The sequence below is a fragment of the Perognathus longimembris genome, chromosome 2, assembly GCF_023159225.1.
Source record: "Perognathus longimembris pacificus isolate PPM17 chromosome 2, ASM2315922v1, whole genome shotgun sequence".
In the NCBI taxonomy this organism is placed as follows: Eukaryota; Metazoa; Chordata; class Mammalia; order Rodentia; family Heteromyidae; genus Perognathus; species Perognathus longimembris.
In genome coordinates, this window is record NC_063162.1 from 116,674,293 (window position 1) to 116,699,009 (window position 24,717).

The following is a 24,717-nucleotide window of genomic DNA, read 5'->3' on the forward strand; positions in this document are numbered from 1 at the left end:
TCTCAGATCTCAGCTTCCCGAGTAGCTGGGATTACAGGCACGACCCACTGGCCTTCGGAGTGATAACTCATTCTGAAATTTAGTATGTTATTGCAATTACATTCATTTCATATTAAAGTAAAAGAAGACACTCTCCAAGAAAGCAGTTTAAAATTGCCATTTTATTTGCTACCAATATGTTTTATTGTAAGAAATATAAAAGATATGACAAATGTACAAACCATTTTCTTTTTGCTTTCATCAATTTTGCTTGCACATAAGTGAATACAATGGACAGCGACATTTCAACATCAATTTGAAAAAAAAAACAATGAATTGCATTATCTGATAATAAATACCCAAATTTGCATTCTAGCACCCAGTAAGACATCCAGTTTCCAAAGGATGATTGCTCTGTAACCCTCTGAATTTCCTGACCTGTCACCTTTGCCACTGGCAATAGAATCGCTGCTACAGTTCCCTCTCCAAGTGTCTTAGAAGAAGATGCCTGAAGGGACAGCCATCTGTGAACTCAGAAACTTGGGGTAAGACGGGTTTTTTTTCTTGCTCCAAAAAACAATTTCTAGTGATGGGAAATTTAATGGAAATTGTGGTGGTCCTTGAATGACATATTTTACAAAATATGAATGCCTGCATTTCCGTTCTTCTGTCCAAGTGCAAAAAATTTGAGCAAACTGACCAATATTTTCATCTGACTCAAAGAAAGGGAGACAGAGCATTCATTCAGTTCAGGGACCACCAAAGAGGGTAACCTTAGAGATAAGCTTTCTTTCTGTCTTTTGTTTTCCCTCAGGAAGGCTGTGTGAAATGGGAGATGGTCATTTGAGCGGCATGACCTCTCAGCCCTTCTCATTCTGTTGCTGTCTGTACCCAAGGTCATTTTTTCTTGGAGGGTAATGATCTGGCCACATAGAGAAATCCTTACTTTTCAAGGAATGTGCTATACTCACCCTTGAGCAGCGCACGGGCCAGTGCCATAACTTTGTCTCGTGTACAGAGAAGAGAGCAGAAGCAATATCCTTAACACCAAGTCATCTGCCAATATTTCTGTAAGACTGTGCTCCAGACAGTGATTTTCCACACTGCTTCTTTGACCTGCAGAACCCAAAGCACCAAAACAAGCACTCTGTAGCAATATGAGCAATTGGAACGAGAGGAATTATGCACCATGAAGGAACATGCACCCTGATGTCTGTACCCTGATATTAAAATAGCAGAATGAGCTTCAAGTATGAAGAAACACAGTCAAAGTATAGATGGTAGATGGGTAGAAAACAGTCTGGAATGTGGTTTTATTCTTGGTTAGTTGGTCTCCTGGTACACAGCCAAAAGTGAATACTCTGTGTAAGAATGACTTGGCTTAAGCAGCATAAGATGCATATGAAGATGCTAGAGAGTCTGTCTGATGGATGTCATAAGCACATCCTGTGCCCACTATCAAGAACCACCTCTTGATGACTATGGCCAGCCAAAGGTCAGGTTGGGGTGATAGCCAGGCCTAGGTTGGGACTTTGGTGCCTAAAATATTGCTTATCACATCTTTTTTATGCCCAAAAATCAGCAGAGAAAGAAGGAATCACCCGGTAGACAGCTCAGGGTGGTGGCAGGGAGCACCTTAAGTGGGAAAGAGGAAGAGATGCAAAGGACTGATGTATGGGGGTGGGGGGAGGTATAATTGGCCATCCTGGACTGGTTCACACAGCCTATGTTAGCATCTGGAGTGCACAGCCTACAGCTCTACAACTGTGATTTCAAACACAGAAACCAACAAGCCTAATGTCCCAATTGAGATTTTTTTACTTTAAAAAATATTTTCTATTATAAAAAATAAGTCAGACAAAAAGAAGCTCACAGCATATGATAGCCTAGAAGAAAATATGAAGTAGGCCCTACAAGAATGCAGAAACACTAATACATTTTATGGTGAAAATGTATTTCTACACATCTCAGAAATGAGATTCTTACAATAAAACTCCCTCATCTGCACTCTCTGGGAACTGATTGTGCTTTTCTTAACACATTTCTTAACACTTTCTCTTCTATACAAAAACACTTGCCCTTGAACCTTCAGATCAAACCAAAACTACCAGAAACACAACCAGCTTTTGGGGTATTGGGGATTGTTGGTTAAACATCCCTTTGTCAATAATGGTACTTGGAATCCTTGCTTTTTTATTACCCAGCTGGATTGCTTCTGTACATAGCTAAGTTTCCTGAAGCCTGGAAACTTGGACTTCTCCATCTGACATTTTCTAGAAGCCTCTAGGCATATGCTGCCAGTTCTGCTTCTACAGAACTACTTTCTGCTTCTCTCTCAATAGTACACTTGTTCCCACTATTGCACAGGACACCTACTAGGACACTAGACTGCACAGGGAAGCTTTATTACTAGGCCACACAAGTGGCGCCACCTAGAGGCCTGACTCCACCTGGCATCTACTGGCCACGTGGTCCAGTTCCTTAATTAAAGCAGCCTCTAAAATATTTTACCATTAGCTTCTTCTTTTTTAAACCTTTGCTATAATTTCACACTACACTCTATGCATATTTGACAAAACTGCCAACTACAAGGTCCTTTGCTTTAATTCTTTTACACAGTAAGCCAGAGATACTCCAAGTACTACACCTATAGACTTAAATCTATGAGTCATGTTAAAAATGCATGCAGCTTATTTTGGGATTTAGTCTAATGTTTATTTTCTTAGATCCATCAAAACCATGATAATGAAGGTTAAATGAAGTCCTAACATTTTCTACCTTCAGATTCACTTTCACAGGACTAGTGTGATTCAAGAAATAAATAACATACATGAATAATAATAGAAATAATTTACGCAAATGTAGAACAACTTGAAAAAATTCTTCACCTGCTAAGTGCTGTTCCTAGGATGCTATTAAATCCATGTACTAATAATACATTTATGACTGGTCATAGGAAAATAAACCAATAAAAAGTGAGGAGCTATAATATACATGTGTATACTTGCAAACAGGACCAGAGTGAAAAAATGTAGCACACTTGGGGATTCAAGAAATGTATTATGCTGGAATCTATTTTAGTTATTCAAAGGCTTCAAGGTCAAACTCAGAATTGTTGGTGACCATGAAAATTTTGCTAGCTAATAAATGTCATTGCCTCATAAAATTTAAGATTAGAAAATATCAAGTAACCAAAGCACATCAACGGAATTTGGCTAGAAACCACAAAGAGTTAGAAATTACATAATCATGTGGTTGTGCTGTTTAGTGCTAGTCATTGTTCTTGGCAGTCTATCTGTAGCCATGTTATTTTCTGTAAGAAAAACTAAGTTTGACAGTCCAAACCCCTAAAATAGAAAAGGGATCAATGATTTGTGTGAGCAAACAATTCACACAGAAGAGTCCTCCAAACAGGAAAATTTCCTAATACATGAGACAATGAACTTACATATAATTAACAAAAAGAAGAAACTGGAAAGTAACAAATCAGCTTCTGTCAACTGAAGATGAACCAGAAAACAAGCAATTTTTCAAAACTAAACGTTCCCAAGAATATATCTTCTGCCATCATCTATGTAGAATGATAAAAAATAAAAAAATAAAAAAAATCTTCCTTGTAATTACACATCTTCCCTTTAAAAAGAAAAAAAAGCTGAGCTTAAGAGCTTGAGATGCCTGGTAGGGCTGGCAGAGCAGTGCCCACCACCATCTCTGTATACCCGGATGTGCGAACTGTGTTGTACTTAATGAGACGCAGAAGACACTGTTTGCTTCTAGGATGATCTACATCCCCAGTGCACAACAGATGCTCCTGAGAAGCAGCAGGGCCCTGGCCCACAGACTGCATCTGGCAGGATGGGGCTTGGAAGCCACACTCCCTGTCACTCAACTGCTGGGGGCAGGGCCTAGAAGGAAGGCTGTCAGGTGTGGGGGGTGTCCAGTTTGGAAAGCGAGCAAGGAGTGTCCAGACCGTCCAGGTAACTAACCTGAAGCTTGAATTCGGTCTTCCACTGAGGGGTTTAACATGGAATCTACTTCTGTGGGGACAAAGGGATGAATGGGGGCTGATTTCTCTGAGGCTTGACAGTTCCTAGTGCTACGTGTAGCATGATTTGCTTCAAATGGCAAGCACCTTGCCAACCTCGGCTGGGTTGTGCTAGGGAACTTGGGGTATTTTGGAGGCTCTCTTCCAAGTCTGCAATTCTTTAGGGAAAATAAATAGTTTAGTTACTGTAGCACTACTTACTTTGCTCACCTAACTTTTAATTAGGAATTTAAAATTTGAGTCTGTCAAAAGCCCACCATTGTAGATAGTGGATGTGAGAGCAGACAGAGGAATGGGCGTTTTGACTGTAGCCATGAGAGTTTTATACACCTAACAAAACTATCTTGTTCACAGATATGAGTTGCCTTTTCAGTATGTATCTTGAAAAAAACAGAAAAGTGAGGTAACTTGATACCTCCAAAATGGTTTTCTGGATATATGAGGAAGCTTTCTTTATTCATGTAAATGATCAAAATGGGAGTAAACGCCATCCTCAAGCATAATTTATTTGCAGTCATTCAGAACCCAGCTGATAAGAACAATATCTAAATTACAGAACATTATAAAAACTATAAACTATCCTGAAAAACAAGCATTAGGCAAGAGTTAAAGAAAGATGTGCAGAAAAATAACGGTAGAATGAAGTCTGTAGAAGTACCTCTTTAGCCTTGGTCAGGTATTTATTTTTCTCTCAAGGCGCCACCTTGTGGAATTTGCTAGATTAAATAAGCAAACAACCCAGCTCTTAGGACTGTGAATTTTAAACAGAAATTTGCAAGAAAACTTCCTTCCATTCCTACTCTTTTAACTTTAAGTTTCTGTAACAGTATTTCAGTAGATGCTTGAGGAAAAGCCTGTATTTATTTTCAGGTGGTCCTTCTTTTCGTCTTGAAGGCCAGAGCGCCAGAATCAAGGTAATGTAAATATCCTAACAGGCGTCCATTCATTACGCTAAGTGAGCTCCCTGGAGAATGCTAACAGAAAAGACTAGAAAAGGCATTTGGTATTTCATTTTAAAAAGCCCAGAAAGAAGAGAAAAGAAACATTAAGAAAAATGAATCCTTTCTGATTCTACAGTTCTTTTGTTTACAGAGGTAAAAAGATAAAGGGCAAAGATATTGTTTTGGCTTATTTCCTAAGAAAGTACAAAGAAGTTGAGATGTTTGAGACATAAAGTATGTATGTATACCTGTGTTTCAAAACTGGGTTAAAAAGTAGATGGCATGAAAGGAAGCCTCGCAGGCATTTGGGGGAACACCAGGAATTACCCAGGATGTACAATGCTTGTCAGGCTTTGGTAAGCTCAAGGTTTTCTACTGTGAAGATGACAAAGGATTTGGGGGTAAGGTTTATAATTTTTCCCAAGTCCAGCTGTCATAGGAAACACATGCCTTTAAAAGCTAGTTTTTTTAAACAGTGAATAATCTTAGACATGTATAGTTAAGTGTTTTTTTTTTATTTCTCTGAAAGGATGAATACAAATGTTTGAGTTTGTGCAACTCAATCTTGAAAATGATTATCTGTGCTTGGGATAGCTTCTCTGTGAAATTTGTTTTTTGGATAAATTTGGAGTTACAGGAAACATTAATATAAATTCTTAATGATGGATTTAAAGAAAAATATATCTTTCAAACTATATGCAACACTGAAGTTATCTTTAAAATATCTCCATTGTCAAGAATTAACTCCATTCTCCAGTTTTATAAATAATTTTTAAAGATTTAGAAGCCATTTATTTTTATGTCACCAAGTAAATAATGCATAATTTTGAATTCTACCAATATCACTAACACAAGTAATTAAGGTGACATGTTAACTTTTAACATAATTCTCTCCTAGAATCAACTATGCAAAAAAGGCATGTTTGGAAAATAAAATGTAAGCCATTCTTACATGCTTATCATAGAAAGTCAAATTGTCATTTAAAAGCAACTCTTTGGACAAAAGAATTTCAGTATGTGTTGTTGACAAGTAGGGAAGTTTACATGATTTAATTTTCATATTGGAATGACAAGTGTCATTACTGACTTTAAAGGACACCATTTTTAAAAGAAGCAACTATGACTATTTAAAAATGAATACAGATAGGTGATTTTAAGTTAAAAAATGTTTGGTACTTTGGTTTTCTCAACAAGATGGATTGTACCACATTTTAAGGTCAAACTATATATTTATTAGGTGGAATATATGTTTTTTAAGTTATCAACATCCTGTGCATCCTGAAAATTTCACTGAGATTCTATTCTTAGGTGAGTAATTTTAAACTATTTTTTGTTAAGTCACCCGGGGCTAAATGAAAAGTCTGTGATTCACAGTGTGTACTTCCTGAGAGAAAAGCCGGAAGAATACAGGGGGGGGAGGGGGCAAAATGGCTCCAAGCTAATTCAAACAATTCTTTGCTGTTTGAATTCTCATCCTCTTCTAAAAGGGACAAGTGGGAGGCTACAACCCACTGGCTTTCTTATAAGCTCTCAGGAAAAGGTTAGGCCTTTATTACCAATGCAAATAGCTTATGATAATGGATACATTTCTGTCTCTTTTTATACAATGGCTGTAACAACTTCGCTTTTCACAATACCTAGGTGTCTTGAGTGGAACCCCCAAACTAGTGTGTCAGGCACATTCCAGCACACGAGTCCTAAGCTTAATGTTGGATCAGTTGCAATGATTTTACTTGACATATATTTCAGTAGAACCTGGGGCAGTGTGACCTTTTCAATCCACCATTGCCTAGCTGTTGACAAAGATGGTTGAAAGCTTTGTCCCAGAAAAGTAAGTCCCATTCCCTAAAGCTATTATTATTCTAGATGCTGTTACATTACAGGAGTTCTCATAGCCATTCTGCTTGCGTAGGATCTGGCTTTCAGAAGTGGTAAGGCTCTGTTGGAAGGATGTATATCTAGAAAGTAACTGCTCAAGCGCAACTGGAAGAGATGCTTGCAAAGGTCAGAGAAGCTGCAATGTTCTTGCATTTTGGGCCTTCGAAGTATCTAATGCCAAAATATGCTCTTATTTTTCTTTATAAACACTACTTACACATAAGCCCAAAGCAGATGATAAGAATAAAAAATTGGGCTACTTGTTTAAAATGCTTAAGAATGCTGAAAATTTTCCAGTTCAGAAAAGCTGCATTCTTCTGGAGCAAATATACGAAAATACTTTTGCAAAAGCAAAAAAGAGCTAAAAAATTATGTTCATTTTTAAGACGTGGTATGCTAATCAAAAGATCATGATAAATCAGTGCAGTGAGTTTTTAAATTCAATTTCTAGGCTCCAGCAAAAATGTCTTTGTATTATGAACCTTGATCAAATGAAAGGCTGAAGTGATTTTTCCAGGTGAGACATGGAGAACGCCTTACGCCTTGTCTTGAGTGCTCCAAAGTCATCATCTTAATCATTTAGTGTTGACAGCATACCAATGCTGTCACAATGAAGGAAGTATAAAACACTGTTAAGGCCCATATTTTTAAGTCTTACTTTAAAAAATCCTGTTCCTCTACTCAATTAGAAAAATGTTAAAAAGCATAAGTATTTAAAAAGAAATGGTTCCTAGCCTCAAAAGCTCTCAAGGAAAGGGAACTCCTATTTCCCCCCTCTATTCAAGATAGTCATATGCAATATGAAGCTGGGAAAAATTCAGTAAGGCTTGAGAATACATGAACATGATCTGAAACATTTTCTGCTGGCTGAAGCAAAGGCCATTCTTTGAAAGTTCTAAGGCTAAACATGATCTAGCCTTTTCCTGTATACACTTAAAAATACTATTCAGAAAAAGCACAGGCAGCTAATGTTGCCCAAACACACTTTTTGTGTCTTCTGCTTACTAGTGCCAGCTCAGCACTAAAGTCAGTATAAGGCAGACAGGTGGCATGGGATATAAAAGGCTGAAAACAGCAAGAGAAGAAATCCAGCTGTTTACAATGCCCAGCCTGGCTCTGCAGAGAGGAAGAGTGAGCACAAGGCACTAGAAACACACACAGCTTTGGGGTTGGAGGAAAGGATGGAGAAAAGATCGTTTTAGAGATTAAATATTTACTGCTAAAAAAAAAAAGAAAGTTAAAAGTCATTCCCTCAGCTACTATGCTGACAATATATACTATAACAACGTAAAACACTAAGTAACAGTTTCTAGCAATCTCTGTTGGTGATAGAGCAGAACAAGTATCCTACCCATCGCCTAGGTAACATAAATGAATGCCAGGTGGGAAGATTGCGTGAAGAGTGAGAACAGATGGAACCCTGCTAGGATTGCAGAACTGGGGCTGTAAACCACAATGTGAAATTGCCTGTTTATGAAAGGCTCGCCGAAAGAGAGCGAGCAGGTGGGGCACAGAACAGCTAGGGCAATCTGTTATTACATACATAAGGGGGTAGCAATATATATGAGACATGTTGAGAGATAGATAAGGTGGATATTTCACAAAAAAAGGCAGTGTGTGGTAGAAGGATACAGATTTAAATGGCATTATGTTACTATGCAAAGAACTAGCTTAGCAAATTGCTAAAACAAAAATAATAACAACAACAAAAGAAATAATGACATTTCAACCCAGAAAATAAAAGCTTTCCCTACATTAAAAAAAACAACTTATTTGAGGTATATTCCCTAAATCTATAGCAAGTAATATAAAGCTTATAGGGTTATTTTCCAATAAAGTATGATACTATATAGAAGGACTTACAAAGAGTAAACTCAGCATTAGAAGAGTAAATAAGAATGCATGCGTTTTATAAAACAGGTGAACTAAAAGACATTAGATTTTTTTCATTTTTTTTCTTTCGATTTGTGCCTAGAACTTCATTTTATTTTCTGCTTGCAAAAGCTTTTGGCCAGAAAAGAAATGCTGAGGACATAGGCTCAACTAATTTGTGAAGATTGCTCTGGCGACTCACCTTCCTGAACAAGCACATGTAACTCGCCAGTCATCTGGAATCTTTGAAATGCAATTATTTTTGTTGTTTACAAAAAGTAACACTTTAAGAGATAGCAGGATCTCTCTTCTTTCTTACACACACACACACACACACATACACACACACACACACACACGTGCGCGCGCGCAATTCAAAAGTACCAAATCAGGCCTGGCAGCTGCAGAGAGATTACATCATAAGTCAGCTGTGCCTGGATTACCCACTCCACACTGGCAGCATTTAAAGTTAGAAAAAAATGAAATGGCAGCACAATTGGTCAGCAGCTTCTCTTCTGGAGTTTTTTCCAGGTTTTTTTGAAACAGACAGATAGACAGACAGACAGACAGATGAATGAACATAAAGCTGCAATCACTCTTGCATTGATTTCAAAACAGTAAACTAGGTGGTTTCCTTGGAGAAAGTAGAGCCCAACCAGAAGACAGCATCTGGAAGGCCTCCAGACAGTGAGCCTCAACAGCTCTGCAGGGCTTGCTCAGGGGGTCCCATCAGCCACCAAGGGTGTTCTCCAGATGCTCAGCTTGAGGCGGCCAGGGGCCTCAGGCTTTGTTCAGCTCTGAGGTGTTCTGGCTGGGCGGCAGGTGGGAAGCTGGGTTCTCCCTGCGCCTCTCCACATCTTGGAAATATGGGTGAGACAAGGCGCCATAGGCAGATATTCTTTTGGCTGGATTAAATGTCAAGCACTTCTGTAAAAAAGAAATAAAGAAAACCACAACTGATAGAGAACAGGTCAAAGTACCATGTGTTTACCTACCTATTTACTATCATGTGGCTGCAATGAACATGAATATTTATTTCATGGCACACTCAATCGTATGTTGACAGTATTCATCTTTTGTTGTTGTTGTTGTTGTTGTTGTTCCAATCCTGGGGCCTAAACTCAGGGCCTGAGCACTTCTGAGTCCTGAGTCTCTGGCTTCCTTTTGCTCAAGGCTAGCACTCTACCTCTTGAGCTACAGTGCCACGTCTGGCTTTTTCTATATATGTGGTGCTGAGGAATTGAACCCAGGGCTTCATGTATACGAGGCAAGCATTGTACCACTAGGCCATATTCCCAGTCCAACAGTATTCATTTTGTACATGTTCCTAAGGTTTAAATGGCTCCTCAGAAAAAGGCCACACAAGGGTGCCCAGTGAGAAGGTAAGTCAGGACTGAAGCCTAAGAGGGTAGGGCAGGAAGCCACACCTATGGCCCCAGAGCTGCATTAGCCCCAGAAAGGATGCTTCCTTAAAAACCCCAGGAAGGGGCCATGGGGGTGGGGCTAGCAGCCCTCCAATGAGTCCCTCAGGTTCATGTCAAGTCACCCAAGTCTGTTCCAGGCTGACAGCTCAGCTGTAGGGATGCTATGGTGAATGAATGCAGGTGAAAGCAGGGAGACGCCAGTTTATGAAGCAGCAGGAGTAATCTCTGTGGTTCCAAACTGTCAACCACGTCCCTAATCTCAGTTCCACTTCTAAGGCAATCAATCCCCCATCTCCCCCTTGTACCCCGCCACCAACACCTCCTGCTGAGAGCTCAGCTGGAGAAAAGCACTCCTACTCATTGAACACTATTTCCCAATGCCTCCAGAACTCACAGGCAGCAGAAAAGCTATTCAAACAGAGGCCTCCAGTGATTCAATATCCACTAAAGGGAGCATCTCTGAAAAATCAAGGGCTCTCAATGAAGGAGGTAAAGGATATGCTCATTATTCACTGGGTTCTAACAGCAAGAACAGTAGGCACACTCTCTGTATCTATTGCTCTACCCCCTCAAGTACGAGAAATTATCAGGTATTAGTGTTTTACCCTCAGAGTACAATAGTTCTAGGTTTGGGGGTATTGTTTTTTGTGCTGGTCCTGGGGTTTGAGCTCAGGGCTTGGGTGCTGTCCCTGAGCTTTTGTGCTCAAAGCTAGCATCCTACCTCCTGAGCCACACACAAGCCTCACTTCCAGCTTTTTTTATTTTTTGGCCAGTCCTGGGCCTTGGACTCAGGGCCTGAGAACCATCCCTGGCTTCTTCCCGCTCAAGGCTAGCACTCTGCCACCTGAGCCACAGCACCCCTTCTGGCCGTTTTCCATATATGTGGTGCTGGGGAATTGAACTGAGAGCTTCATGTGTAGGAGGCAAGCACTCTTGCCACTAGAGGCCATATTCCCAGCCCACTTCCAGCTTTTTTGGTAGTTAATTGGAGATAAGTGTCTCACAGGTTTTCCTGCCTGGCCTGGTTTTGATCCTCAGATTATAGCCTTCCGAGTGGTGGGTGGGCACTCAAGCTAGATCTGGTTTTGGGTGAAATATTTTCTATGTCCATGACACATTAAATACTTACTAAAATGATCAGTAGCTAGAAGGAGTGTTGGTATTTGATTCCTTTGACCGGGGGGGGGGGGGGATCTAATTGTAAAGAAGCAACTATTTAACATTAAAATGACAAACAATTTCGAAACTTTAAAAAAGGAAACCTAATATTTATTTCTAAAGAAGCCTATGTCTGAGCAAATACAGAGTCCTCTAAGGCTGCATTCAAATACATATTCAAGGAGGGTGCATTTACAGTGGATATCAGAAAGACATTCCAGAAGCAAAAGCCACTAACTGGAAAGGGAACCACAGAAGCTGTGGCATGTGATGCATGTAGCTAAGACTGAACTTGACATGTGTGCCCATCCCCCAGTCTGCAGAAGATCATCAGCCCTGGGAAGACTCTGCACTGCAAGAACTTACCAGAAGTAGGTCTTTGCCCAGTTCATCGATGTCTGTTACAAACTTCTCAATGGGTTGGGCAGATTTAGAATGAAAAGCCTGCCTGGGAAGGGCAACATCTCTAGGCCAGTCTTCTTCCCCTGGGAGTCCAATCACACTATGGAAGAACAACATGTAAATGAGAATTAGCTGCTAGGCAGTGTTTTCTCACTATGTTGTAAAGAAAGCAAAGCTCCTGGAAGTCATAGTATGACTCTAAAATTCATTCTTAGGAGGTAAGAAACCAGTCTAACAGCAGATACTAAATGTAAGAAAATAGGTACAACAGGAACACAATACTATACTAAGGGAGAGCCCTAATGTACTGACAAAAGAAAACCCGCTGAAAAGACCTGCCTGAGCACACACATTTTCCTTAATGCCCAAGTGTGCTTTGCTTTTTTGGGTTCTGATAGAACACTTCATTCAGCAAGACCATGCTTTCAAGGTGTTCATCCAGCATGGCTTATTAACACATCAATTTGGTTACATTTTTGGGTAAAGAGTAACCCCCTAGACAGCAAATATATGCAAATTATATACATTAAAATCAGACAGAAAGGAAGACTAAAAGGCATGTTATTCTTTTCTATGCAAACTTTGTTTTGTAAAGGAGATCTATAGTATTGTAAAATGAGTAAATAATAGTTAAAAGAGTACAACTTACGTTTCCCCTGAAAAGCATTCTGGGAGCGGAAATGTGGAGAGAATAGCAAGGGATAAAAAAGATAGCACAGACTTTGGAAATAGGCAGACTTGGGTTCAAATTCAGCACCTTCTACTTAATGGACGGTAAGGATGTATTACTTCATACCTCTGGGCCTCAGTCTTTAGGTATATAATGACAGTAATTTACAGTTGTAATGAGGATACTTAGTAATACTTTACTTAAAATGCATTGCATAGGATCTGAGATAACAGTATATACAGTCAATATCAATACATTGCTCATTTTATTACCTAATTTTAAATATCATTAATACAAAATGCAGACAACACACCACTACTACATTGAAAATATGAACTGCTTGATTCTGATATATGTGTGAGTTAAAAGTTCTTTGTAAGTATTAATATAGGTCAGTGGCCTGACATATTTTATATATTATACAATCTTCATAAAAGTGTTGAGGTTACAACAGGGAAAATCAGAGAACTAACCTAAGGCCTAGGAAGAGGTGATCTCATGAGTCTATTTCCGTGCTTCAGAAAGATGTGGGGATAAATGCCATGAGATCTACAGGGTTCTGTTCCCCTTTCTCTTTCCTAAACAGAGGCCAGGACACAGAATTGCCGGGGAAGAGCAGATTGCTGTCACCACTGCACCTGTTGCTAGATATCTGGGTCAACATAGTAATTCTGCCCATTGGGCATCTGGTGAGAGCTATAATACTGAGTTATACCAAGTCGGACTCATGGACACATTTACTGGAATCAAAAATCAAAATGGAGACTTGAACAATATATAAATGTGCTCAATAACAAGGTTTCTAGGAGGGGTAATTAGAATTACCCTGAACTATATATACCTAGCTGGTCTTGAACTCATGAATTCCCAACTTCAGCCTTCCAACTGTCATTGGCAGCTTTGAGTATATCTATAGTGTGTTAAAATCTTAGATATGGAATAGTATGATTCTATGAATGTTTATATGTAAAGTTATAAAGATGATCACCTCCTCTGGTTCCTGAAAATAACTCCTGAGACACACAGGCCAGGTACACCATTCCCATTTTATAGATGAAGAAAAGAGAATGGGAACGACAAGAATGACTGCCAGATACTCACAGCCAAGTGTCATGCAGCCCACAGTTAACCTGTTCTCCTTATTTTAAATCCAGTATTTCACTTCCATTTATCTGAGACACTACTTTTAAAAATGCCCTAAACTGTCACAGGCTGAAAAGGACTGTTCCATGTTCAAGGTTCTTTCTGTTCGTTCAAAGTGTAAATCCCACAAAGGGTTCTCCTTAGGAGCACTAGAATATAGCTTTCCTTGAAAGAAAATCAATTTCATGTCCCTTTATAGCCTATCCATGAGCATTGAGAAATTCTGATGGGTTCAGTAAAAAAGTGCTTACATAACATTCCACTATTTAGATAGCTGAAAACAAGCCTTAAACGTTGACATTTAACTTGAAAGACATTTAACTATAATGACTATAATGGCAAGGACAGAAATAATCTTAAGTATCTCAGCAGTGACACTAGGGTGCAGCATTGTCCCACTTCTGGGGCAAGGTAATGCACTTAAGAGAAAATTAAAAAGGAAAAGTTAAGTTCAATGAAGCAATGCCAGAAACCAAGAACTGAAATCCAAAGGTACAAAACATACAACTTTATAGCTTCTCTGCTGACAACATAGGATTTGCAGGCCTCTGCCAGTGTGGCTTTGATTTCCCTTGGAAGCCAGTCAAGCATGCTGGTCCTGTGCCCTGGATCCCTGTACCAGGTAGTGCTAACAATGCCCAGAAGACCCAGGAGGTGTGAGCAAGGGAAAGCGGGTGACGGCTGCCAGTGCCTGGCAAGAGAGTTTCAGTGATGATCACCCTTCCTTTCCAAAGAGGCCTAACTTCCATTCTGCCCTCTTTAGGGTTGCATGCACCGAAAATTTATTCAAGGATCATGAGGAAAAGTAGATGAGAGTTCCTCAGTGAATGATTGAAAAAAAAAAAAAGAACAAAAATCACTTGACATTCAGAAGCAGGAGTGAAAGAAAGGCTTTGTGTATAAGGGATCCATCTTCCAGGATGCTCAGGAGGAGTAGTAGCAACTGCTCTGGACCCAGGAGGTCTCCAGAGTGAGTGAGTGAATGAGGGAAGGGTGGGGAGAGAGGGAGGGAGGAGGAAGCCAAACAACAAGATAAAACAAAACCCAAAACAAAATTAGCAAATTTTCTTCAGGCCTTGCCACCCTTAGGTTCAGACCCAGTGGCAGCACTAGCACTGACCACAGTCTGAAGAGCTGCTTCCAGTCACCAGAAGAACAAAGTCTGACTCCAGAGTTTATTCTGCTATAAGTAGCCATGCTTGAATAGAGAGTGCTAACTTGAAATGTTCTGTGGGGATACTTTTTTTTTTTTTTTTGCTGTCTTGCAGACTTCAAATTTCCTAAGAGGCATAACTATTTTTTTTTTTAGTCAGAATTCCCACTTTCTTTCTACTCCACCCCAGTTCTCATGGGGCTTGACGAAAGTGTAAATCCAGAAGGAATGCCATATAGCATGCTTTGTGAGAAGAAATGCAGCTACATTCTACAAACATACATAACCTCACATGCAAACACATGTTAGCATGAATGGAACTCTGCAAAAACTATCAAGAAGCTAAGTAACAAACTACTAGGACCAAAGAATGTGAGCCTAAGAAAGAACAGTATGGCGCTCCATTTTCTCAGTCCCACTTCTCAGATCACACACTTAAGAACAAAAAGGTTAACTAATTCATGGTGAATTATAATCATAGCCACAACAATTGTTAACATTTGAAAAACACCTGCCATGTGTGAGGCATATGTAAGCTCTTTATAGGGTATTTTGCATGACTTTGTTGAGTCTGGATAGTCATTGAGCCACAGACCTAGAAAGAGAGTCTATGATTCCAATTTCTTATTTTGGTGCAAGAAAGAGAACTGGGACTGTGTAGCATCAGCTCCTTGGTCCAGGAAAACAAAACAATGTAAGATATCTATATATCAATATAAGACTAACCTGGGTAACCAAGGATATTTGATGGAGACAGGAACCCAGTGGACAAGGATGGGTTGAGTTAGTAGACCAAGTGCCCAACTTCAGATTTGAAATGACCATAAGCAGACAAAACATATATACCAAAGGGCTGAAGCTGAGATAAGCAAAGAAAGAGCATCCACATGAAGTTTCAGGCAGGCAATATACAGCATCCACAGCACAGCAGAGCAGTCAGGCCACACATCATGATCAGCTCTGCAGAGCACAGTCCTTCTCCCCTGCCCCACTCACCACACACACAGTAACAATGCTGCAGCAGCTTGAGGTAGGAAAAGACAAGAGATAGATGTATTATAAGAAGATCAGGGGAAAGTCACTGTGAATGTTTCAGCACTACAGCCAATGATATGAAAGTACAGTCATTACTTACTCTAAGATTTTCCCCAGTTGATCCACATCTGAACTTCCACGAAAAAGAGGCCTAAAAAAGAGAAAAAGAGAAACACAGAATGTTATATTATTTCAATCACATTTGTCATTATCACTGGCTAATAAGAATCAAAATAATTCTCTGTGGATAGGAAAGAAGAATTATGGCATTTCTCCATGGATCAATGAAGTGTCTGTCTGTCTGTCTCTCTTTCTCATCTCACAGTAAAGATTTCTCACAGATAACTGGTGTTTCCTGGCTCCCAGGTAGTAGTAGTAGTAATCATCATCATCATCATCATCATCATCATCATAATCCTGGTATATGTCACTTATGGTCATTCTAACAACAATGCCATTGCCACAATGTTGTTGTTTTTTTGACAGTTCTGAGGCTTGCACTCAGGGCCTGAGAACTGTCCCTGGCTTCTTTTTGCTCAAGGCTAGCACTCTACCACTTGAACCACAGCGCTACTTCCAGCTTTTTCTGTTTATAATTTGCTGAGGAATAGAACCCAGTGCTTCATGCATGCTAGGCAAGCACTCTACTCCTAAACCACATTCCCAGCCCTGCCACAATGTTTTAAAGTTTGACTTAACTGCATGACAGGGTTGGGCCCATCATGGCCCTAGTTTCACCCCGGGTAAGGACTGTCTCAGAGTACTGTTCATTCAAATTGCTGTTGCCAGAATACTCCATGGGCCTGTTTATTCTGAATCCTGCAGTGAGCCAGTGAAACTCTGAGTCTGTATTCTTGATCATTCTTTCCTTTCTCTCATTTTATAATTGCTAACCATTTCAAGTTTACAACCTTAGCCATGAATTTCAGAGGCTACCATGTCCTCTTCTGACCACACAGCCCCATTTGTCTACACTAAACTTTTAACTGGCAATTTAATAAGCTCCTTTTGTGATATTTCCTAAGTAATTCAGATAGCCTTTTTGGAGTGTACTTCTCTAGATTTCTCCCTAATCATTGTCCCTCATGCTTCACCTGAATTGGTACATAACTACAATTTTTGTCTGATTTTGCACACACCTATGGTATACAAATAAATAGGTATTTTCAACACTAATGTATCAAACATACTTGTAGCTTATATTGAGAACATTTCTCTTTTTTTTTTTACACTATCAATTTATAAAGCCTTAAATTTGACCTCTTAACTATTCTTTTTTTTTTGGCCAGTCCTGGGCCTTGGACTCAGGGCCTGAGCACTGTCCCTGGCTTCTTCCCGCTCAAGGCTAGCACTCTGCCACTTGAGCCACAGCGCCGCTTCTGGCCGTTTTCTGTATATGTGGTGCTGGGGAATCGAACCTAGGGCCTCATGTATCCGAGGCAGGCACTCTTGCCACTAGGCTATATCCCCAGCCCTTAACTATTCTTTTAATGGCTTATTTAATGACTTTCTTTTTTGTTTATATGGTACTGAAGAACTGAACCCAGGGCCTCATGCATGCTAAACAAGCACTTTACCACTAAGCCACATTCCTAGCCAGCTCCTAAAAATATATTTTTAATAAACATGATTGTTATAGGTCAAATATGGAGTGTCATGCAAGATCATGGATGAGTTCAGTGGTTAGAAGATAAAAACTCCTCACTCATTCTTTCTATTCTTGACATTATTCCTGAAATTGATTATTTCCATGCTGTAGAAAACCATGTACTTAAAGCAACCACATGGGCTGAACTGTATCCCCTTCCAATTCATATGCTGAATGAAGCCCAGCCTCTGGTATCTGGGAGGCTGAGATCTGAGGATCCAGGTTTCAAGTTAGCCCAAGCTAACAAATCAAACAGACTCTTTTCTCCAATTTACCAGCAAAAAACTACAAGTGGAGGTGTTGTTCAAGTGGTAGAGTGCCAGCCTTGAGCTAATGGAGGGAGCTAATGGAGAGTAGTAGGCTCTGAGTTCAAGCACACATTCAAAAAAAAAAAAAAAGAATCATGGCATTGGATTATAAAAGTCAATCTGTGCAGCTAGTTTTTGCCATGCTGGTGAATACACCTCTGAACCCCACAATCGCTTGGGCAAGCAATCTACCATTGAGACAAATCCCCAGCAGAGATAGGCCTTAAAAAATAGCAAAATGAGAAGGGAAAGTCTTTCTCAAAATTCCAAAAAAAATTAAAAATATTTTATTATCCTTAAGTAGTTGTACAAAGGAGTTGTCATTTAACAAAGAAGCTCATAAATACAAAGTGTGTTGATCATCTTCACCCCTTTCAGTATTTCTTTTTTTTTTTTTTTGGCCAGTCCTGGGCCTTGAACTCAGGGCCTGAGCACTGTCCCTGGCTTCTTTTTGCTCAAGGCTAGCACTCTGCCACTTGAGCCATAGCACCACTTCTGGCCGTTTTCTGTATATGTGGTGCTGGGGAATTGAACCCAGGGCCTCATGTATACAAGGCAAGCACTCTTGCCACTAGGCCATATCCCCAGCCCCCTTTCAGTATTTCTACCCATCCCTCCCAACTCACACTTTCCCTCATTTTTTATTGGGGGGGGGGGCTGGTCCTGGGGCTTGAACTCAGGGCCTAGGTGCTGTCCCTAAGCCTCTTTGTGCTCAAGGCTTGTGCTTTACCAGTTAAGCTATAGTGCTACTTCTGGCTTGAGTAGTTTATTGGAGACAAGAGTCTTACAGGGACTTTTCTGCCTGGGCTGGCTTTGAACTGTGATCCTCAGATTTCAGCTTCCTGAATAGCGCTGGCCCACCCTTTCCTGCTCTAATTTTGCCTTTCTAATGAATTAGCATCTACAGTACTTCAGTTAATACATTAAGAAAGGCAAAAGAAAGTTGCAATCTTTGAAAGCTATCTTTTATCCGGTGTAAATTTTGTAACTGGCATGGTATCATGTGCTCCCCAAACATGATCTCACTGAATTTCACAAAAATTCAAATTTTTTATTTATTATATTATTATTGCTATTTTCAGATGAGGGGAGGGAATTGGAGGTGTCATGTGACTTAACTTAAATAAAACAAATTGCAGACTTAACATTCAAACCAGGTCTGCCTTGTCCTAAAGTGTGTATACCTCATTATTATGATGTAATACTTTTATTTTGGTAATTTTTTTTTCTTAGCTCAAATCTCTGCAGCTTAAGCCGCAGGGAGAGAAACAGCATGGGACTCTGTGGAAAAAAATTGTGAGTATTTCACAAACTAGTGCCTGTGGGATTAAGTACTCAGATTGATTTGCAAGTGTCTTTAAATTCTTGCTTGACTTTTAACAAGGAATGAAGCAATCCACCAGATAAATGAATGCTCTATTTCTACAGTGACTTTACTGACTGATGGCTGCTATTATCTCAATGTTGATGCTCTTCCTAAATTCACATAATGGAACCTCATAGCAAAGTCAATAGTACTAAGAGATGGGACCTTTGGGAGCTCCGTCTTTACAAATGGGATTCTGCCATGTCTGCAAGCAGCAAGAAGCTGCCATTTTTGAAGAAGAGAATCTTCACCAGACATCAAATCTGTTGCCATCTTCATTTGGGATATCTCAGATTCTAGACCTGTGAGCAATTCATTTCTGTTGTTTATAACATATTCCCTAGTCTAAGGTATTTTGTTACTGCCACCAAGCAGATCGAAAGTGGTTCACCTAATTTTTTTTTTTTTTTTTTTGCCAGTCCTGGGCTTGGACTCAGGGCCTGAGGGCCTGAGCACTGTCCCTGGCTTCTTTTTGCTCAAGGCTAGCACTGTTACTTGAGCCACAGCGCCACTTCTGGCCATTTTCTATATATGTGGTGCTGAGGAGTCGAACCCAGGGCTTCATAAAAGAGGCAAGCACTCTTGCCACTAGGCCATGTTCCCAGCCTCACCTAAATTTTTTTAACTCCACCCCTACCAGGACTAATTTATTTTACAGTTGTTTGCCTACCTTTAATATATACTTTTTCTTTTCACACTCATTTGTTTCCTTAATGTGAGAGAGTAAATTACAAAAGCTGGCATTAATAGGCCTAGAAACAAACATAATTGACTGCTCTTTGCTACAGATTGATTTTAAAACAGCATGAGCACTGGCCAGCAGTGTCAGCTCAGTAAGTTTATACATGGAATGGAGCACTATTAACTTGGCTGAATAAGTGGCTATGTGAGGGGGGTAAGAGGGACGAGGTAACAAACAGTACAAGTAATGTATCCAATGCCTAACGTACGAAACTGTAACCTCTGTACATCAGTTTGATAATAAAAATTTGAAAAAAGTAAGTGGCTATGTGAACATGACAACCCCATCCCCTATCACGAAGACACAGATGTGGGTGTGAAACCAACTTTGAGTATTATGACATGGCTTGGCATAAATTCATTGGCCTTGGCTACTGGGAAACAAACAAAGCAGACTATCTTGAATGAATGTTTCTTCTAGGGAGGCAAAGACATAGACTCTCTTGTTCTTCAGTGTGTGTCTTGTTCTCTTTGTGCTATTATATGTAACATCATAAACTAGGGGACTTGAAAAAGAACAGAAATGGTATTCCTCATGGTTTTGCAGGATGGGAGGGCTTTCCAAGTGATGCACTCTTTCCTGGTTCATAGAAGGCTGCCTTCTTGCTTCCTCATACAGAAGGGCAAGAAGGACAAGAGACCTCTCTGACACTTCCTTCTATGGGCACTAATCTCATTTGTGAGGGTTCCACCTCATTACCTAGTCACCTCTCAAGGTCTCCATCTCTTAATACCTTTAGGATTAGGAGTCTTGAATACAGATATGGGGGAAGCACATTCAGTCTGTAGCAGTGGGCACTGAAACCCAGCTGAAGGCTTAGCTGTAGCAGTGGCCCATGCCCTTACTGTTATAGTTTTCAACTCCTTTTTCATTTCTACCTCCAAGCAATATTCTCTTTCTTGCTCTACGATTTTAACAAATTCTTTCTATATTTTGCCTATTATTTGCTAGGTTTCTTTTACCAGAGGATAATCTATTCTGCCACACACCCAAGACCCAAAGTCTTCTTAATGGCTAGATCTGGCCTACAAAATAAAATGAGCTTGTGACAGAGTTATGTCTGGCCCACACATTTGGCTCTCCTTTACAGTCTGAATCATAACCACCATTTTGTGAACACTCAGTAAAACCTGCTATGGGGAATACTAGAATCTCTGGGGCAGCATTTAATGTAGATGTCAGAATGACTTTCGGCACCTATGGGAGTGGAAACCTGGTGTGTGGCTGAGCTATATTACTTGCCTTTGTAGATGTGGGCTGGCAGTGTTACACAAAACCACTGAGTCTTGATTGTGTACTCTCAGATCCTATTAAAATGGATCCTTTGACAATAGAAATGTTTCATATGAAACAGAGGTAGATAATGAATGTGATCAAATTTCCAGAACTATCTGTTCACAATTTGGGGCTGAAGATTCTCATAGTTTGTACAAGCCGTGTTTTTGATACAAGAGTTATCTATGTACACCAAGAACAGGAAATCTTAATATGCTGTGGTATAATATGCAGATGCAAGACTAATTCTGCTAACAGGGACCTCCTAGGATATAATCTGTCTCTAAATAAAAGCTCTCTGGATAAAAAAATTCCTGAGATTATAGAGTCTGCGTTTTCTCACAAAAACAAAACAAAACAAAACAAAAAAGCCCCAACAAACCCATAACTGTGTCTTCACTAAGGTCATTTTGAGTAATAATTCCCTCTTCAAGTTAGCCGAGTTAAATATCTTTTAAGTTTATTTGGCTTACAGTATATTTTAGGCAGATAAATATAAACCAAAGCCTTTGATTATGTTCTTTTGGTTTAAGGGAAGAAGATAATTCAGTTCTATTGTCTTGGATGATTTTATAATTGTAAAATGATTCAGCCAACACACACACACACACACACACACACACACACACACACACAGACCTAGATTTGGCTGAATCTTTATTACTAGGACATAGAGCTGAGGTGGAAGAAAGCAGAGGAAACTTAAAGAGATAGAGATGTCAAGACCAAGGGAACCTGAAGATGCCCAGTATAACTTTGATCTCTGTTTCATTTCATAGCCTGAAAATAACCCTTCTCGAAATCCTAGATACACTGAGAGAGAGGAGACCCTGCTTGAAGAATGAACCCAATGCTCTATTACTTACAGTGAGTCTCTTAAAAAGACAACAAAGCTATGCAAGTTTTTCAAAGAAACAATCACTAAGCAAAAATCATATGGTCTATTTAGGTGCCATACCTACGGATTCCTCTATAACCAGTTACCAACAGAAGGATTATATTGACAGTAGCAAATCTAAAGGCCAAAGCATTTCTTTTTTATATATGTATTTTTGGAGATTGATTATGAAAGCAGAACAACTGCATTTACCAACTATGGCTTAAAGATGATGTAATTGTTTTCCTGAATTAGCATGCAAGGAAATGTATTTTTATTATACACAGCATCACCAAGATCAGTGAGTTTCATATTTTGCTATATCAAAAACTGTAAGAAAGTACTTAGGGTAACAGCACAGAAATTTTACTTACCAAACACCTTCATGGACTCCAGATTTCATGAGCCTCATTTCTAATTTTATCAGCTCTTTCTATCATATAGCTATGAGCTCCCATTTATTTTTTAAAACTGCCTCCATACTCATTTCTTAGGACTATTACATTTTATTGTACAAACACTCCTGTCACTTATGGGAGTCTCTTCCTATATTAAACTTGCTCTAAACTACAGAGAGACCTACTGCAAGGACTTTGTCATGGCACACTTCAATGCCAATTTACTTCACAATGTTTTGGGGGAAATATCTGAAAACTGAACAATACTCTGAAAGGAACATTACTATTATTATTATTTTTGGTACAGGATTTTGAACTCAGGGCCTCACACATGCTAAGCATATATTCTACTACTGAGCCATACTACTAGCCCTATTGCCATGATTTTTTATGAAATAGAATTTTAGGTTATTTCCAATTATTTCCTTCAAATATATTCCTTTGCCACACATTTCATAATAGTTAATACTAAGATAAAGATTTTCATTTACATTGCTAAGCATTTTTCCTACTAATTGGAGAATGTTGCAAAATACAGTGGCAAAATTGCATTCCTTTCAAACCATAGCAAAGCCAATTTTCTTCACAGTATCACCTAAGGCATTATCATGCCAAAACAAGTATTCTTGGTGTCTTTTTTTTTTTTTTTACTTTTTGGCAAGGATCTTCTTGAAAGCTTTCTTGAATTTGTAAGAGGGTAGTAAGTCTTAATTTACCCCTTCATTTCTTTCTTTTTCATTTATATGCTGAGTTTCCAAGGGTATTTGTTGACTGGGGAAGACTCTAGAGATGGTCTGTTCTGCAAATGAATCCCTACTCACTCATTTCTTCCCAAAGGACCTTGATTTCCTTAGACCTTTGCTGCCTCATTTGTAAAATGGAGGTAACACCTTCTACCTTCAAGGATCCACAAAGTGCGATAATGAATATATACTACTCATTAGAATGTCCAGCTTTAAAATAGGTATCTAAGAATTAACACACACACATCTCTCTTTTTCCTGTTCAATATTATACACAGGAGATAAAGTTTTTCAGAAAGCAAGAAAACGGGTGTTTGTCTCTCTGTGATGAACTCCAGAGTAAGCCTTTCTCAGAGCCATTACATAATTCTCACACGTCACAGCCATTACAATTTTATCAAGGAAAGAGTAAGTTTTGTCAAAGATGAATGCTAAATTTTCCAATGAAGATTAAATCTGAATTTGTAGTATCATTTGTTTCTGTATGTATTTGGCAAAAAACCTACATCGCCATGTATTAAAAAGTCTGTTTTCAAGCCAGGCACTGGTGGCTCAGGCCTGTAATCCTATCTACTCAAGAGGCTGAGATCTGAAGATTTGCATTTTGAAGCCAGCCTGGGCAGGAAAGTCCACAAGACTCTTATCTCCAATACACTACTGAGAAAAAGCCAAAAGTGGTGCTGTGGTTCATGTGGTGGAGGGCTAGCCCTGAGCACAAAAAGTCTCAGAAATAGTGCCCAGGCCCAGGCCCTGATTTCAAGCCCCAGGACTGGCAAAAATAAAAAAAAAAAGTTTTTTCTCAGGTCAAAGGATCAAGTTTCAAATTATGCATATTTTAAAGAAAATAACAGAAAGAACATATAAACCTCACTAATAATCTCAATGAGCAATGGAATACATGTAGAAGTGGGATACGCTGTGTGTAGATGAACAGTGTATACAAATATGTCTGTTAGAGAAAAGAAGTAATTCATGCAGAATGAAGAAAAGAGATTTCATTTACAGATGGAATTAAAAAGATAAGAAAGTTATGGGTCACCCTACAGAACACTATTTGAACCCCCATTTGACCTGTGGTTATACTTTAGCTGCTATTTTTGGGGGGCAATGAATATGTAAAACTCAATGCTTTTTGCACAACTCTGGCTACATTAAACTAAAGACTATTGAATTATAGTATACTATTGCGTCAACTGTATGATATCTCAAAAAAATCATATCTCAAAACAGTTAAAAAATAGTAGTTAAAAATTATTCTTGAGCTGAGTATGTAACTCATTGGTAAAGTACTAGCCTAGCTGTGTAAAAGCCTTGTTTCAATTCACATACACACTCACACACACCCATGCACACGCACCCCCCCCACATACACATGCACACACATTCATATTCTTAATCAAACATTAGATCCAGAACACTAAAGACTACTAAGAAAACTGCCTCAGGCCTAAATATATGAAAGGCTTAAGTACATGTTATGAAGCTTGGTGACAAATGTTTTTAGTCAACTCAGTACACATCCAAAGATCTATGTTCTACAAGTTCTGAAGGACCTGTTAATATGAGATGAATCTCTCATAACATCTGATTTATCAGATTAGGATTTAATAATAAAACCAACTGCCTATGTCTAAAAAAAGCACTTTTTGGACGCTATTTT

At 39.2% G+C, this 24,717-nt stretch overlaps 1 protein-coding gene across 4 annotated transcripts in view; it reads right to left on the reverse strand.

Moving 5' to 3' along the window:
- Positions 1–611: 611 nt before the first annotated feature.
- The window catches only part of Cdk6 (cyclin dependent kinase 6), a 189,861-nt gene continuing 165,755 nt past the window's right edge, over positions 612–24,717 (reverse strand). For 3 of the 4 annotated variants that reach the window (XM_048340027.1, XM_048340028.1, XM_048340026.1), the window contains exons 6-8: positions 15,801–15,851; positions 11,664–11,799; positions 612–9,642 (exon numbers count right to left, since the gene is read on the reverse strand). In XM_048340027.1, coding sequence (XP_048195984.1) covers positions 9,496–9,642; positions 11,664–11,799; positions 15,801–15,851 — 334 coding nt within the window. In that variant the 3' untranslated portion in view covers positions 612–9,495. The remainder of the gene's footprint in view (positions 9,643–11,663; positions 11,800–15,800; positions 15,852–24,717) is intronic. The other variant, XR_007210085.1, reaches the window with a different exon arrangement.